This window comes from Orycteropus afer, unplaced genomic scaffold (genome assembly GCF_000298275.1).
Source record: "Orycteropus afer afer isolate SDZICR_OR568_19922 unplaced genomic scaffold, OryAfe1.0 scaffold00319, whole genome shotgun sequence".
NCBI classification, from domain to species: domain Eukaryota; kingdom Metazoa; phylum Chordata; class Mammalia; order Tubulidentata; family Orycteropodidae; genus Orycteropus; species Orycteropus afer.
This window is the reverse complement of record NW_006921906.1, coordinates 1719453-1736155: the sequence shown is the minus strand read 5'-3', so window position 1 is coordinate 1736155 and position 16703 is coordinate 1719453. Positions and strand designations below refer to the sequence as shown.

General features: G+C 42.5%; 1 protein-coding gene across 1 annotated transcript; it reads left to right on the top strand.

The window, feature by feature from the left end:
- Nucleotides 1-11819: 11819 nt before the first annotated feature.
- On the top strand, nt 11820-16451 carry BAMBI (BMP and activin membrane bound inhibitor). Its single transcript, XM_007951920.2, has 3 exons — nt 11820-11895; nt 15304-15591; nt 16033-16451. Exons 1-3 carry the CDS (start codon nt 11820-11822, stop codon nt 16449-16451), a joined length of 783 nt encoding a protein of 260 aa, XP_007950111.1.
- Nucleotides 16452-16703: the final 252 nt, after the last annotated feature.

The window sequence follows — 16703 nt, the reverse complement described above, 5'->3', positions numbered from 1 at the left end:
CTTCAAGGCTCAGGGGTCCAGGATTATCTTCTGTGTCTGTGTTAATTGGTTTCCCTTTTCTTTGTTGAAGAGGGTCTGTGCAGTCTTTCTGCCTAGTCCACCATCTTGCCGGATCCCCCTTATAATCTCCTTAAGGAGCCAGGTAGGAAAAGAAAGTTCAGTTACCTTGTAAACAATGCTTCTTCAGATGACTTTCAATATTAATGTGATTTTATGAGAAACAGATAAATGGCAAAGGATGGGGCAGAAAACGTGGAACTCTAAGGAAGCAAGTGATTACTTTGGCTTTTTGATTACAAAGTTGATGACTTTTGTTCAAATATCACATGCACATTGGCAAAAAAAAAAAAAAAACTAACCACCGTTGAGTCGGATCTGACTCATAGCAACCCCTGTTAGGTTTCCGAGGCAGTATCAGTATGGAAGCACACTGCCCCATCTTCCTTCCAAGGAGTGGCTGGTGGGTTTGAACTGCCAGCCTTCTTGTTAGCAGTCAAATGCCTTAGGCACTACGCAAGCAATGTCATTTGTCCCTAGACAAGCATGTGACAGGTGATATGCAAGCACCCCATCCCCCTACAGCTAAAAGGCAAAATGATTAAAAACCAGCTGCCATTCACTCAACTCTAACTCATGGCAATCCCATGTGTGTCAGAGTAAAACTGTGCTCCATAGGGTTTTTGATGACTGATTTTTTCTGAACATCAATAGGCCTTTCTTCCAAGGTACCTCTGGGTGGACTAGAATTTCCTACCTTTTGAATAGCACCCAAGTACATTCTGTTTGCACCATCCAGTCACTCTGTAAGATGATTTTTTTTTTTTAATTGTGATTTGGGTGAAAATTTACAGAGCAAATTCACTTTTTATAGAGCAGTTCACATACACTTTGTCTAATGATATTGACCACAATTCACCACAATGCAACAGCTCCCCTCCCACTTCCTCCGGTAGTTACCTCTTCCCTGTGTCTATCCCTCCATGCACTCCTGCCCCCGAGCTGTCTTCCTGTGCATAAGCAGCCCTTCTTTCTCTCATGATTGTTCTCTCCAAGGCGTGTATCTACTTGAGGTAAATGTTTAACTCACATGCCTTTATTTTGTTTGGCTGGAAACCACAGGTGTGGGTTCAATTCCAGACCTGAAGGGCAGCTAGGGGCCATAGGCTCAGTGGTTCCACCAGGCTCTATCAGACCAGCAAACCTGGTCCCCACCTTTTTTTTTTCTCCAAATGATTTTGAGTTTTGTTCCACATTGTTCTCCCTCTCTATCCAGGATCTCCTACACAGATCCCCCTCTGAGTGGTTGACAGTGGCAGCTGAGCACGATCTAGTTCTTCTGGTCTCACTGTCATATAGGCTGCAGATCGCATGGTGTACCTGTAACTAGGGCTAGTTGTTTTCATGAATTTTTGGTTTTCTTCATTCTTCTTTGCTTTGGATGAAGAGAGTCCCATCGTTGCATCTAGATGGCAGCCTGCAAGTTTTTAAGATCCCAGTGGCTACTCACCAAAGTAGGAGGTGGAACAATGTTTGGTATAGTATGTTATGCCAATTGAGCTTGATGTCCCCTGCAACTATGGTCCCAAGCCCACAGGTTCAACTACTCAGTTCCTCTGGGTAACTGGCTGTGACCTTGTCCCTTGTCAGTTCTACCATACAATTGGGAATTCAAATCATACAAATAAACTTATAGGACCACTGTCTGCCAACCCTACACATAGTCTTGGGCACACTCCCCACTTCATAGACATATCTAATAGTTCAGCCTGTCCATCCATCTATCGACCCATATACCCACGTTTGCCTTCACTGACAACACAGTCCTGTATGTGCAAAAGGGTTCATCTTTGTTGTCTGTACCTCCTATGTACCTCTCTCTGTCTTTCTCTTCCTCAATGCCACCATATTGATCACTCACATTTGGTACATTGCCCTTGTCTTCACCCAAATCAATACTCATCTCTATCTATCTAACAGCATTCCCTCTCCTCCCCTCCCACCTCTGGTAACTAACAAAGAAAATTTCCTTCCATAGATAAACCTTTCCTTGACTTTTACAATAATGGACTAATACAATATTTGTCCTTTTGTGATTGACTTATTTCATTCAGCATAATGTCCTCCAAGTTCATCCATGTTATGTGGTGTTTTGCAGATTCTAAATTATTCTTTAGTGTTGCATAGTATTCTGTTGTGTTTATGTACCATAGTTTGGTTATCCATTCTTCAGTTGACGGACACCTAGCTTGTTTCCATCTTTTGGCTATTCCATCTTTTGGTAAATAGTGCTGCGATGAATACGGGTGTGCATATGTCTGTTCTTGTCATGGCTCTCACTTCTTTAGGATATATACCTAGCAATGGAATAGCTGGGTCAAATGTTATTTGTAATTCCAACTTTTGAAAGAATCACCAACTGCTTTCCACAGTGGATGTACCATTTTACAGTCCCACCAGCAGTGTATGAGAGTCCCAATCTCTCCACATCCTTGCCAGCATTTGTTCTTTTCTGTCTTGTTGAACTTTGCTACTAGCACTGGAGCAAGATGATATCTCATTGTTGTTTTGATTTGCATCTCTAATAGCTAATGATCATGAGTATTTTGTCATATGTTTATTGGCTGCTTGAATATCCTCCTTGCTGAAGTGTCTATTCATGTCTTCTGCCCATTTTTTAAATGGATTGTTTGTCTTTTTGTTATTGAGGTGTTGGAGTGTTCTATAAATTCTTGAGATAAGTCCCTTGTCTGATATGTTATTGCCAAATATTTTTTCCCAATCTGTAGGTTCTCTTTTGACTCTTTTGGAGAAGTCTTTGGAAGTACATAAAAATTTAATTTTTAGAAGGTCCCAATCATCTGGTTTCTCTTCTGCTGTTTGTGCATTTTGAATTATGCTTGATAGTCTATTTATGCCATATATTAGGGCCCCTAAATTTGCCCCTAGTTTTTTCTTGAGGAACTCTATATAGTTTTGTTTCACATTTAAGTCTCTGATCCATCTGGAGGTAGGTTTTCTATATGGTGTGAGGTACAGATCTTGTTTCATCATTCTGCAAATGGATATCCAATTTTGCTAGCACTGTTTATTAAACAAACATTCTCTTCCTCATTTAATGGATTGGGCCCTTTGTCAAAGATCAGCTGACCACAGGTCGATGGATCTATTTCTGGGTTTTCAATTCAATTCCATGGGTCTATGTGTCTGTCATTAAACCAATACCAGGAAGGTTTGACTACTGTGGCTGTATAGTAGGTTTTGAGATCTGGCAGTGTGAGACCTCCTACTTTTTTCTTCTTCTTTGTAAGACGATTTAATAACCAAACCCACTGCCCGTGGAGTTGATTCTGATTCATGGTAGCTATAGGGCAAAGTAGAACTGCCCCATAGGGTTTCTGAAGCTGTAAATCTTTACGGAAATAGACTACCACATCTTTCTCCTGGGGAGTGGCTGGTGGGTTTCAGAGGCCACCCTTTTGGTTAGCAGCCCAGCACTTAACCACTGTGCCACCAGGGCTTCTCACAAGCTGACTATTCACTTCCAAAAATCCGCATATCTAAGGAAAATGATTTTAAAAAGCTCTCTTAGTTAAAAGATAGTCCATTAAAGATTGTCATACATGAAAAATAATCTAAGAGTTCAAAGCAGTCCTGGACTGAAAAGTTGTGGGTCTTTATTCTGTGTAAGGTGGGTCATCCTCAACTGGTTACTCTTAAGTTTATTTTAGATGAAGGAAAGGAAAGGATACCAGCTGGTAGAGATGTGAGAAGCAAAGACAACCCTGAGAAAAGAGACCTGAGAATTCTTGAGTCCTCCAGGAAGGCTGGCTTCCCAGGTGATAAAAACCAAACCAAATTCCCAGGCGATAAGGAATGCCTATAGATTACCAAGTAGGTGGATCCTTACAATAAGCCTATTGTATCCTCACAATAAACCCCTCCTTGGTTAACTAATCTTAAGTGGGTCTCTCTTCCTCTTAATGAAACAAGTCAGACTGGAACAATATTCTGTAAGTGCGTATTTTAACAGATGTCTTTGAAATGATAGGCTCACTATACAGGTACCTGTTGCCATGGAGTCCATTCTGACTCAGAGTGGCCCTATAGGACAGAGTACAACTGCCCTATAGGGTTTCTAAACCTGTAATCTTTACAGAAGTAGACTGCCACATCTTTCTCCTGCAGAGTGGCTGGTGGGTTCAAACTGCCAACCTTTTGGTTAATAGCCAAGAGCTTAACCACTGTACCACCAAGGCTCCTCACTATCTAGTTAAACAACACGAACTGTGGATGGGACAGTGGGGCGTTATTGGGGTTAAAGGAATTCACAGCTGAACAAAAGCGTGTCTGTTAGTAACTGCCAGGTAAACAAATTGGTTAAGGAAGAATTTGGGGAAAAAAAATGCATTAGGAGTTCTTCCCTTAATATCAAGGATAAGAACAAGAATTCTATTTATTTATGATCCCATCCAGTTCAAACGCATGGCTCTCTCCCTAACATCCATCCATAAAACAAACTGCAGTGAGATGCATTAACTGTTATACTCATGTGATATACACATGTGGCCGTCATTTCATTTTATGAGTTGAACTCATAAATCAAACTTGACGTGTATCTTCATACTTTGGAAGTAGCAAAATGAATATCATGTTATTGAGATTTCCTTAGAAATTATGGAATAATAACAATGGCAGTGACAAAACATGATGGCAAACCGAAACAATTTCAAAGTCCCAATGAAATAGACCTCATTCTATTCTATCAATGGGGTTTCAATTAGGAAGATCCAGGATTAGAAGAGAATGGCTTATCATAAGAGAAGTTATCATTAGGATATCAAAGGGAAGAAGAGTGGTGGAGACTGAACACTGGAAAACACACAGAGATTTGGGGCATTGGGAAAGGATGGGAGACCTCAGCCAATTTAAAGCAAGAGTCTAAATGTTTGACTGTCTAATGAAAATATCAAAGCTTCTGAATTTCAGTGGTGTGTATGTGTATAATTTATTAAAAATTCTAAAAAATAAACATAAGCAAAGTATTGTCAGGTAAAGAAAACTCAAAAATACTGTTCATTCCATTTGTTGTTGTCAGCTGCAATAGAGGTGGCACCCAACTCAAGGCAACCACATGCAGAATGGAAGCAAACACTGCCCAGTCCTGTATCATTAGCATGATTGGTTGCAGATTGGACTGTTGTGATCCTTTGGCTTTTCACCAGCTGATTTTTCAGAAGCAGATGCCAGACCTTCCTTCCTAGTCTACCTTAGTCTTCAAGCTCCAGTGAAACCTGTTCGGCATCACAGAAACCTGCAATCCTCCACTGACAGGTGATAGCTGCACAAGGAGTGTGTTGGCCAGGAAATGAACCCATGTCTCCCCACTGGAGGCAAACAATCTACCACTGAAACCACCAGTGCCTTCATTCGTTCCATTACTGAACAACATTCTGGGCCAAGAATGTTCCTTTAAGTAGGAATTTGATTAGGATCATGTCTCTACTTTGAAAGATTAGTTCACCATTTTAGTTTAGTTTTTTTTTTTTTTTTTTAATCAAACTGGTCATTTGTTATCAGGTAGACAAAATAGCAGACTATGGAATAATTTTTGAAGTGTCTATTGACTTCATTGGGTGTTACGCTCACATAATGAGACAGAACAAAGGTTCATGCAAAGGTCAAAGTTCACATAGAATTTATTTGATATCATTTGATATAAATAATAGCTACTATCAAGTTCATAAAGTTATATCCTTTAACCAGAGAGGCTACTTACTGTATTCTAAATTTAGAAGCTTTAAAACTTCTTAAGAAAACTAAATCTAACAGATATTCTATGGTTTATTTATAAGGCCCCATAGCATTTTTGCTCATCTATGGGAGGATGGGTGTTTTAAACTATGAGCTTCAGTTGTCTCTTTTCCTTGCATGTTTTCTGGTGCCATAGTGCCTCAGGCACTTGACTGCTAACCAGAAGGCTGGCTGTTCAAACCCACCAGCTACTCCTCGGAAGGAAGGTTGGGCAATCTACTTCCGTAGTGATACTGCCTCATAAACCCAAGGAGGAGTCACTATGAGTCACAATCTACTTGATGGCAGTGAGTTTGGGTTTGAGTTTATCATATTATCTCCAGACCTCTGCAGTCAGTCCTTTATCTCATTTTCCATTTAGGAAGGAAAGAAAAAAAAAAACTCTTCACTAGACAGCCATTCCTTTGGGTTGGGTTAATCACTCACCTTTGACCTTATTCCAATAAAGGTAAATTTTAGATCTCAACTCCTAACTTCTACTGAGAACAAATGACTTTTAAACCAAAAGCTGCTCCTGGGAATTCAAAGTGTTCCCTAACTCTACGGATTGTTGGTTGGTAGAAGATTTGTTTAACAGGCAGAAATGTTGGATTGTGTCTATCACTCAGCTGCACTGGTTGTTTGTATGCTAGCCAGCAACTTGAACACAACTGCCTTCTCTCTGAACGAAATGGACCCAAAGCTATTTTTCATCTGCATTATAAACAGACAGGCACTGCTAGAAATGAGGGATCATATACAACTTTGGGGGAAAAAATGGCATTATTTGGGTACGCAGAGATTGGCAGAATAGTTACATAGTTGTGTTAACAAGTGGATGGGGAGGGACACAAGAGGTCCTTGATTTTTTTTTTTTTTTCTTTTTGCTATGTAAAAATAAAATAAAATCTCAGAAGTTATTTTATGGCATAGGACAAACATAAAAATGCATCATAGTGGTGTGTTATGATGATAGACTACATATGCTCATGGATAAATCATATCTAGAACATTGTAAGAAGGTAATAAAACTATTATAATGTTTAGGTTGCTGGGTGGCACAAACAATTAAGTGCTTGGCCACTAACTGAAAGGTTGGCAGTTTGAACCCACCCAGCGATGCCTCCAATGAAAGGTCCCAACCATGAAAACCCAGCAGAGCCCAGGTCTACTCTACAACACAGAGAGTAAAGCAACCGGCTCGGTATTACAATTTTATTTCAGTTCATCAGTTCATCAGCTTTCTGTTCTTGGATATAGCTAGTTTGTTTTCAGGTTGTATTTTCAGACTTCCTTTCTTAAGAGTAAAAAGAATTTTGGTTATTGATTTCATTTCTTCACTGAATTAAACTTCAAAAGGATCTAGATTTTACTGCTGCCTGCTAAAATATCAACCTACAAGTAGGAAAGTAATAACTGAATTATGTGCAAAGTGCAAGTAAAATTCTGCAGAGAAACAATTTTCCCTAAGAGGCCTAAATTGAATTGTTGCCTATTCTCTCAATTATCAATATGAGCTCATAATTGACATATTATTCATAAACCAATTTTGATTTTTCATATTGATTTAAATACTCATTTGCTTAGTTGAAAAGTTCATGTCTGCTCCTAAACCATTAGATAAAGTGCAGACTTATTTATCTTAAGATTTCTAGCCATTTAAAAAGTCAACCCATTAAAGCAATAATAAACATAAAGGAGTTGAAATTATTGTCTGCAGAATGGATCACAAGTTCTTTTCCTGAATTGTGTTTGGAACCAAAAGAGCACAAACCCTGGAATGATAAAAGTCAGTGTTAATTCAATAAAATACAAATGTCCTAGTTTGGGCCCTTTGAGTTGCAAATAAAAGAGCCTTAAGTAAAAAGGGGAACTTACTAAGGTTACTGAGTTAACCTTGATATGGAACCTAAGGACAGGAAGTGAAGCTAGGCCTCACCAGTGACTCAAAATCCATTTGGACTTAAAATCTTCCTCACCCTGTGTCATTTTTCTCTTTCTCTGCAGAAAGGTAGATTATGGCTGCCCCACACTTCCTATTTATATAAAACACATTGCCATCAAGTTGATTCTGATTCAGACAGGACAGAGTAGAACTGTGCCATAGGGTTTTCAAGGCTGTAAATCTTTATGGAAGCAGACTACCTCATCTTTTTCACATGAAGCTGCTGATGAGTTTGAACCTCTGACCTTTTGCTTAGCAGCTGAATGCCTTAACCATTGCCCCACCAGAGTTCCTTCCAAATTCGTATATCTCTCATCAAGCAACCTGCAGAGATTGACCAGCATCCCCCGTCCAAAGGCCCAGAAGACTCAAAATTAGTCCAACTTGGGCCACAGGACTACCTATGGTCAGAGAGGGTCAAAGTCCTGTGATTGCCAATGCTCACTCCAGTGAAAGGGCAAGTTCTTTTAATTGGGCTGGGAAGATACTCAAAAAGTGTCTCCCACAATACAACTTTCATCCACATATTCCCGTACACTTTCTTCCATTAAACAAGTATTAAATATGTCCTTGGGTGGCATGAACGGTTAAGTGTTTGACTATCAGCCAAAAGGTTGGCAGTTTGAACCGTCTCAGAACGGTCTGGTGATCTACTACTTCTGAAGTGTCACAGTCTTGTAAATCCTGTGGAACAGTTCTACTCTGCACACATGGGTTTGCCATGAGTCCCAATCTCATGTCCCTATGGCAACCAACAACAACAACAAAGGTAAATACAGTTAATTTCTGGTACATCTGTGTCCATTCCCTGATTCACATTTTATGCTCCTGAATCAAAGAATTGCTTGTATTCCTTTCTGCCCATCTTCTATACCACCATCTCCCTCCTACATAATTTCATGCCTGAATTGCTGTGATCCCCTGTGGTTGTAAGGGTCCTTCTCCAATTCTTTTTACCCTTTAGCAGTTATTCCCAACATCACTTTTTCCAGGAGAGCTTCCTGGACTTCTTTACCTTTCTTTATGCATTATACATCCTGCACAAAAATCTTTTTTTTTTTTTTTAATTGTGATTTGGGTGAAAGTTTACAGAGCAAATTCACTTTCCATACAGCAGTTCACACACAAGTCGTCTCATGACACTGACTACAATTTACCCCAATGCTCCCCTCCCACTTCCTCCCAATAGTTACTCTTCCCTGTGTCCATCCCTCCATACACTCCTACCCCCTGAGCTGTCTCCTTGTACTTAAACAGTCCTTCTTTCTCCCATGATTGTTCTCTCCAAGGAGTGTATCTACCTCAGGTACGTGTTCAAGTCTTATACCTGTCTTTTGTTTGGTTGGAAGCCACAGGTGTGGGTTCAATTAGACTTGAAGGCGTGCACAAAAATCTTTATTACATTCAATCCCATTGTTTGTGATTTACTGTTTTAAGTTCTGACATACTCATTTTTTGTGATCCCAGACACTGTGAGCCTGGTGTACAGAGGGCACTTCAAATAGTTGAAATTACATATTCTAAAAGTTTCTTTTTAGCTAATAATTGATTTAAGACTTCTAGAGTTAAAGAAGGAGCCCTTGTGGTGCAATGGTTAAGTGCACAGCTGCCAATTGAAAGGATGCCAATCGAAAGGTAGGTTCAAACCTACCTGGTGCCACAGGAGAAAGACTAGGCAATCTGCTTCGGTAAAGATTACCCAAACCAAACCAAACCCACTGCCTTAAGTCATTTCTGACTCATAGGATAGCGCAGAACTGCCCCATAGGATTTCCAAGGCTGTAAATCTTTATGGAAGCAGACTGCCTCATCTTTTCCCCAACAAGTGGCTGGTGGATTGAACCCTCTACCTTTTGTTTAGCAGCTGAGCTTAACCGTTGTGCCACCAGGCCTTGTTTTGTAAAAATTATAGCCTAGAAAATCTCATAGGGCAGTTCTACTCTGTTACATGGGGTTGCTATGAGTTGAAATTGACTAAATTGGCAGCTAATAAAAGAGTTAAAAGAGTGCAATCACTTGAAAACAAGTATTGTCTGTATAAACCCCTTAGAACAGTTAACTTGTCAAATGAGAACTCAAGAAGTTCTATTCAAACTCTCTCTCACCACTAACCGGTTATCTGGGGCCATCACTTGAGAAACTCCTGCTATTTACTAGTGCCCTAACCAGTTAATTTTCTCTTAAAATTTCTGCTGGGCTCCCCTTCCTTCCTTTATGATGCAATTTTTTATCTAGTGAAGTAATGCTCAGGCCACTGGTTTATGAAATTATTATATTCTTTCTGCATATAAACCTTATTTTTTCAAAGGCTATTTCCTTAATACATCCTGCAGCTCTGCAGACTTTCAACAACTTTAAGTACAAGGTTAGGCGTTTGAAATATATTCGCCTTGATTTTCAGTCTCCAAGACATATTTTTCTTCTTAGTCTTAAAGCTCATTTCTACACTATAGTCCAAAAGGGTTTGATTTTACATCTCTTACCTTAGCATTTAACGCGCCTTTTCTTTCCTCCCTCTTAACTTGGCTTTAAATCAGGTAGGAAATGTTGGCTGATCCTAAAAGGAAATTTTGCAAATGGCTGACTTTTGTTAATCTCAGGTTGGGGGAGGGAGAAGGGATAAAAGAGCATTCCCTCAGATAATGAGTTTTTAGCTGAATTCCACCCCCTCCAACCAACCAACCAACAGCAAAAACCTCCAGGACCGCCTTTGGTACACTGGGGCCAGCAGCCCCTCGAGCCCTAATAAATGAATTAGCATCTCGGGGACGAGATCACTGCGGGGCTGATATTGATCAGGGTCAGCCAGTGTGTTTGCCTGCAATTGTTTGGTGGGTGGTTAATTGAGTGTCAGTCTCGGCCTGTGTCGTCTCTCTGGCGCCGGGTGCTTCTGGATTTGCTAATTTTCGTTAAGTGTCTCTAGCCGGCTACTCGTCCCGTCTACCCCAGAGAACCTAGCGGCTCCGACTGATCAACAGTCTGTCTGTCTGGGCTTTATTGATCACAGAGCGGTCAGCTCCAGGCGGATGCGCCGCGGGGGAGAAGCGGGGGGCGGGGGGGCCAAAAACGGACCCCAGCGCCGGCCGGACCCGCCTCCGTAGTCCTGTCGCCCCCACTTCCGGGTTCTCCACTAGATCCCCTCCTGGTCACACGCGACCCTGCCGTACTCGTCGAGGGGCGCCTGGCCGACAGCGCGTGCATCGGGGTACCGCCACCTGCTCCCTAGGGCTCTCCAGGGCGCGGAAGGTGGCAGGTCGGACGTCCGAAAGCGACCATGCGGGTTCCTCGCATTTTTTCAAGGGGAAACAAAAGAGAATGCACGGGCTGGGTGACAAATATCGTGTGACAGAATAGTGAAGGGCATGAAGACGAATGTCAGAAGCAGACTTAGAGGCTGGGCTCACCATACTCACGAAGGTCACGAACAGACATGCCGCAAGGGGGAGCGCGGGAGGCGGCCGCGGCCCGACCAGACGGTCCCGGACCTAGGCGCCTTGATTGGCCGCCCGACAAGTTCCTCCTCACGGAGTCTCGGGCCCGCCCTCTGGCTGCGGGGCTGATTGACAAGAGCCTGCCGGCCAATCGAACGGCCCCAGAGCTCACGGGGCGGAGCCAGGGCGGGGTGGTGCCAGAGGGACTCCCCGCGCGGGGCGCTATTTACAGCGCGGGAGCTGTGAGCTGCAGAGGCTGAGTGCGGGCGAGGATCTCGCTTTTGACTGTGTCTGCGATTTAACTTTCTTCAAAGTGGCCGGACTAGGAGGAGGAAAGCCAAAAATCCATCCCAAACTGCAGCGGTGCCTGCGAGCGAGTGTATGTACCTAACCTAGCGGAGGGAAGGAGCGGATCGCTGGTTGCCGAATCAGACTGCAAAACTTTTTGCCGGCTCCTCTTCGCGACCTACAGCCCCAGTCCATGCTCCAGCCGCGGTCCGACCCCTCGCCCGGACGCTGACGGCGCCCGCCGTGCCTGGGTAGGATCGCGCGAGCCGCGGGCGCCGATGCACTGGGCGCTCCGGGAGTCGTAGGCTGCAGCTGCGCCGCGGCTCCGGGAGCCGGCGGGGGCGAAGCGGCCGTGGGGGACGTCAATGGATCGCCATTCCAGTTACATTTTCATCTGGCTGCAGCTCGAACTGTGTGCGATGGCTGTGTTACTCACCAAAGGTGGGTATCGAGGACTAGGGACACGGGGCGCGAAACTGGCGCGAGTCTGAGCCAGACCGACGAGCTCAGGGACGCGCGCTTCCTGGGGAGAGCGCTGCGCATTCCTCCCCGCCGGGCTTGGCGACTGTGCGGCCGGGTGACACGCGCGGGACTCTCGGAGCCTGGTCACCACTGCCGCCGCGGGTCTTTGAAGCCGGCTGCCAAGGCTTTGTTAGCGATGGGTGAGGTTTCCTCCCGCGCGGATGCTCGCAGGTCGCGTCAAGTTGCTCTATTCTTGTTAAATCACCGCAATAGCTGCGCAGCCGCCCGTTCGGGTGCCCTGGTCGGTCGCTTTAATGTACAGTCAGACCTCAGAGCAAGTGGTTGTCAAAATGTTTTGGTAGGTCTGTCTGTAATGGACTTCTCATCATTTCCAGCCTTGGAGCGGGGCCATAATATCAGCTCCGATCGCCGCCTTCGCTTCGCATCCCGGGGCCCCTGGCGGTCGGAAGGAATCGCACATCCCTGACCTCGAGTGCGTGTGTATCTATCTCAGTGGCTGTGTGTGTGTATACTTTTGTGAGTGTATTTTTCTGTGTCTGTTGTGTGTCTGAATAAATGTGTCTCTTTGTGTGTGTTTGTGTCTCTGAGTTGCTTTGTGAGTGAGCGAGTGTGTGGGTCTCTTAAGAGTGTGGCTCTGAATATGTGCCTTTGCGCCGCGAGGGTGTTGTGTTGCTTTTCAGCGTAGAAGGGAGTAGGTTCTGTCAGCAGTCCCATTTCCCACTCACTTAATATTTTAAAAACACTGCTGCCCCTAACCACCCCCTAAAAGGGCGGGCGGTCAGCAATTTTTCTTTGCCCCTGTAGGCTTTCACCTTTTAGGTCGAAATAATCCATACTCCCAAAAGATTTCAAAGTTCCCCCACCTCCTCGGAAGGAAGGTTGGGCAATCCTACTTCCGTAGTGATACTGCCTCGGAAACCAGGACCGACTCGACGGCAAAGCAACAACCACCACCTCCCCGTCCTGAATGAACGCTACCTACTGTTCTGTGACCAGATCTTTTTTTTCCTCCACCTCTTTTTTTTTTTTTTTAACGCAGAGAGCGGTATTTAGGTTTTGCATCTCCACTTTTCTCTAATTGTCATGTAGCAGGCATGAGGTTAAAGGATAAGCTAGCCCAGCAAGGATGATGTGCTGCAGTATTTATTTATTTTGGAAGGAAGGGTGTAATTAACCCTAAATAACAACCCTCAGCAGCCTGCAGAGGGGAGCCTCCTGGCCCTATCAAAGGCCGGCAGAACGGGGAGGGACTGAAGCTGACATGAAGTCACAGATACCGAAACTATGTGCCTGATAATGATATAATTAGGGGATCAGAGATTTCTGACTGCTGTGGACTTCAAAAGCTTTAAAAGAAGCCAGCAGTCTCTCCTGTAGCCATCTTGACTAAAAGCAGACATTTTTGTTTAAGCACTACATACAGTAACAAGAAAGGGGGGAAACAGAAGAGCATTGTTCACTGTTTCAAAATACTAGTCCCCTTTCTGGCCTTTTTGCATGCCACAGGAAGAAACTTTATGAAACGACAGAAATACAGTTTTAATACAGTAATACAAAAGTCCATTCTCCTTGCTAAAATGTGGCTCCAATTAAAAAAAAAAAAGTTGTTAAAACTTTCCCAGTTACCTGTCAAAAATTTTATTAGACTGTTTTAGGTTGTCAAAAACATAATATTTTAAATAGAGTCTCATAAACCTTTAAGCAGCATTTTACTTTTATTTATTTTTTTCACTAGGTCTGAGGCCCATAAGATCAACACTGACTTTTAATCTGTTTTATATATACTTTAAATCTGTATATGGAATTTGTCAGGTGAGGGATATGTAGTCATCACCACACAAGGCTAGTGAGCTTACAGGGAAAAATCAAGTCAGCTTGGAAAGGCAAGAAAAGAACCTCTGGAAAGTAAAGTTCTTCTTTGAAGCAACAGAGGCAAGATAAGCTGATGAAGACGGACTTGAGCCCCAGCCCCAGGGTTGGGTGTGTAGACAGGAGCAAGCCCTGCAGCTTTGGAGTGTTAAACTCATGCTGACAACTGTCTGTGTTTAGTTGGCTGTTTTTTAAGAGCTCTGAGGCATTCGCAGTCTCTGAAAACGGAGCATACCAAATGGTGGCCTGGAATTTGGACATAATTAAATGAGACACCTTTCTCAGGTATTCACAGAGAGGAGGAAGAAAGAAGGTGAGGGTGAGAAGTTTGTAAAGCAGTAGTAGCCCTTGTGTTTCATTTCAGAGCGGAGGCTTCAATAGCTAGATCTGCAGATTGCAGAGCTAGGAAGAGGTGTGTGTATTAGTTTGATTTACAGTAGCTTTAGTTTGTAGCATATAACAAAGAGTGGAGCCCAATATCAGATGAGTGATAACTCTGGGGACCAGATTATTTCTTGAAATTGATGTTTAAAGCCTCAAATCTTGCATCGCAGCTAAATGTGCATGGTGACTTGCAATGCGCAAAAAGTTTTTATAAAGGAAACTTTTAATCATTTCCTGTAGAAAATTTTGAGGTTTCCTTAAGGATTTTTCATTCAACCAGCAGAGGCTTTTCAGTTTAAATGTTTCCCCTTGTAGATCACATGTTGAATTACATGTAAAAGAGGAGGGGGAGTTAGGGGGGAGGAGAAGTTAGCCTTGCAGTTTTACCCCTTGTTTTATGACTTTCCATTTGGGTTAAAAGAAATTGACTTTGGCAAGCAAACCACTAATTGTAAACTGCCTAGTTCCTGTTTTACAATATACTGACTAAAAGCTCCTCTGCATGAAAAGATCTTTATAGGAAAAGTTTGCCTTTTCTAGAGAGGTTGCAAATAGCTGCCCAGTTTCATAGTTTTAAAACCTCCTGACCTGAGCAATTTCTAGATTGTTGTGTTTCTAGTTAATAACTTTATAAGGTGTTAGCTAAAGCTCTTAAATCTTGGCACAGCCCTGAGAGGTAGTAAACAATTTAGCAGTTCCGATCAAATATTTATACTGACAAAATCTAAAAGCCTAGCATTTTTATGTTGTATGGTCATGTAGGATTAAAATGATATAAATAATGTAATTTACCTTGTGACTAATGAAAATACCATTGTTCTTTTCCTTCAAAAGCAAAATATTTTATTTATAACTCATCAGAAATCTACATTGAACTTTGAATCTCTCTGTTGGGATTAATGCATTTCTAAAAATATATTTAGCTTAATTGAAACTTACCACTGAATTACACCAAGGGCGTTTCCAGTCTACATTGACTTATTGTAAGCATTTAGCGGAATATTCTGTAAGCTCTGATGTCTTTGAACTTGGGGGGATTTTGTGATCGCTTTAAATAGATACTTTGTCTGGTCTCTTAGGCAAAGTTTTCATGTGCTTTCTCATTGTTTTCAGGTGAAATTAGATGCTACTGTGACGCCGCACACTGTGTGGCAACTGGTTACATGTGTAAATCTGAGCTCAGTGCCTGCTTCTCTAGACTTCTTGATCCTCAAAACACAAACTCTCCACTCACTCATGGCTGCCTGGACTCTCTTGCAAGCACAGCAGATATCTGCCAACCCAAACAGGCACAGAACCACTCTGGCACCACCATGCCCACATTGGAATGCTGTCATGAAGATATGTGCAATTATAGAGGACTGCATGATGTTCTCTCTCCCCCCAAGGGTGAGACCTCAGGTAGGTAGAAGCCATTTGTAACCAAAATGCTTGCCTGGTCTGTAGGCTTGTGACAGCCAAGATGTGGTATGTCTGCTATTGATTTTGTTCTTAATGTAATTAGAGACACCAGAGGGAGAAGCGTAACTGGATGCAAAGTTGTATCTCTGTTGAGTGGCTTTTATGTCTGCCTGAGCATTAGATGTCTGTCTCCATAATAGGTTTTGCCTGTTTTTTCAACATTTAAGACATTAAAAGATCGTTACTATACTGTAATGACAGTCTGTTAACAAATGTAGTTGTAATCTCCTTTAGATCATTTTACAGAATTTATTTTCCAGATATTCTTTGTTTAATTGTAAGCTTTTACAGTGGGATTCCTTGTTTAAAATGGATGGATGATCATTAATATCTACCAGTGGAGATAACATCTAGAGTTTTATTTTGTGTATTTCTCTTTAGGACAAGGCAACAGATACCAGCATGACAGCAGCAGAAACCTCATCACCAAGGTGCAGGAGCTGACCTCTTCCAAAGAATTGTGGTTCCGGGCAGCAGTAATTGCTGTTCCTATAGCTGGAGGGCTGATTTTAGTGTTGCTTATTATGTTAGCCTTAAGGATGCTTCGAAGTGAAAATAAGAGACTTCAAGACCAGCGCCAACAGATGCTATCGCGTTTGCACTACAGCTTTCACGGACACCATTCCAAAAAGGGACAGATTGCAAAGTTAGACTTGGAGTGCATGGTGCCAGTCAGTGGGCATGAGAACTGCTGTATGACCTGTGACAAAATGAGACAAGCGGACCTCAGCAATGACAAGATCCTCTCGCTTGTTCACTGGGGCATGTACAGTGGGCACGGGAAGCTGGAATTTGTATGACCGCATCTTAGCGAAACATAACTTCTTGAACGCTTGAATGCTTGAAGGCCTTTGAGTTCTGCTGGACAGGAGCACTTTATCTGAAGAAAAACAAACTTGTTTAATCATCTTTGAGAGACAAAATGACCTCTGCAAACAGAATCTTGGATATTTCTTCTGAAGGATTATTTGCACAGACTTAACATACAGTCAAATGTGTTATTTGCTTAAAGTTATAAAAGCAAAGAGAAAGACTATGTACACACTGTTACC

Bases quoted from the DNA above. Each gene is read 5' to 3' on its own strand.
- BAMBI (XM_007951920.2), top strand. From the start codon at position 11,820: ATGGATCGCCATTCCAGTTACATTTTCATCTGGCTGCAGCTCGAACTG. The intron at 11,896-15,303 runs GTGGGTATCGAG...CATTGTTTTCAG, and splicing joins GGCTGTGTTACTCACCAAAG to GTGAAATTAGATGCTACTGT. The intron at 15,592-16,032 runs GTAGGTAGAAGC...ATTTCTCTTTAG, and splicing joins CCCCAAGGGTGAGACCTCAG to GACAAGGCAACAGATACCAG.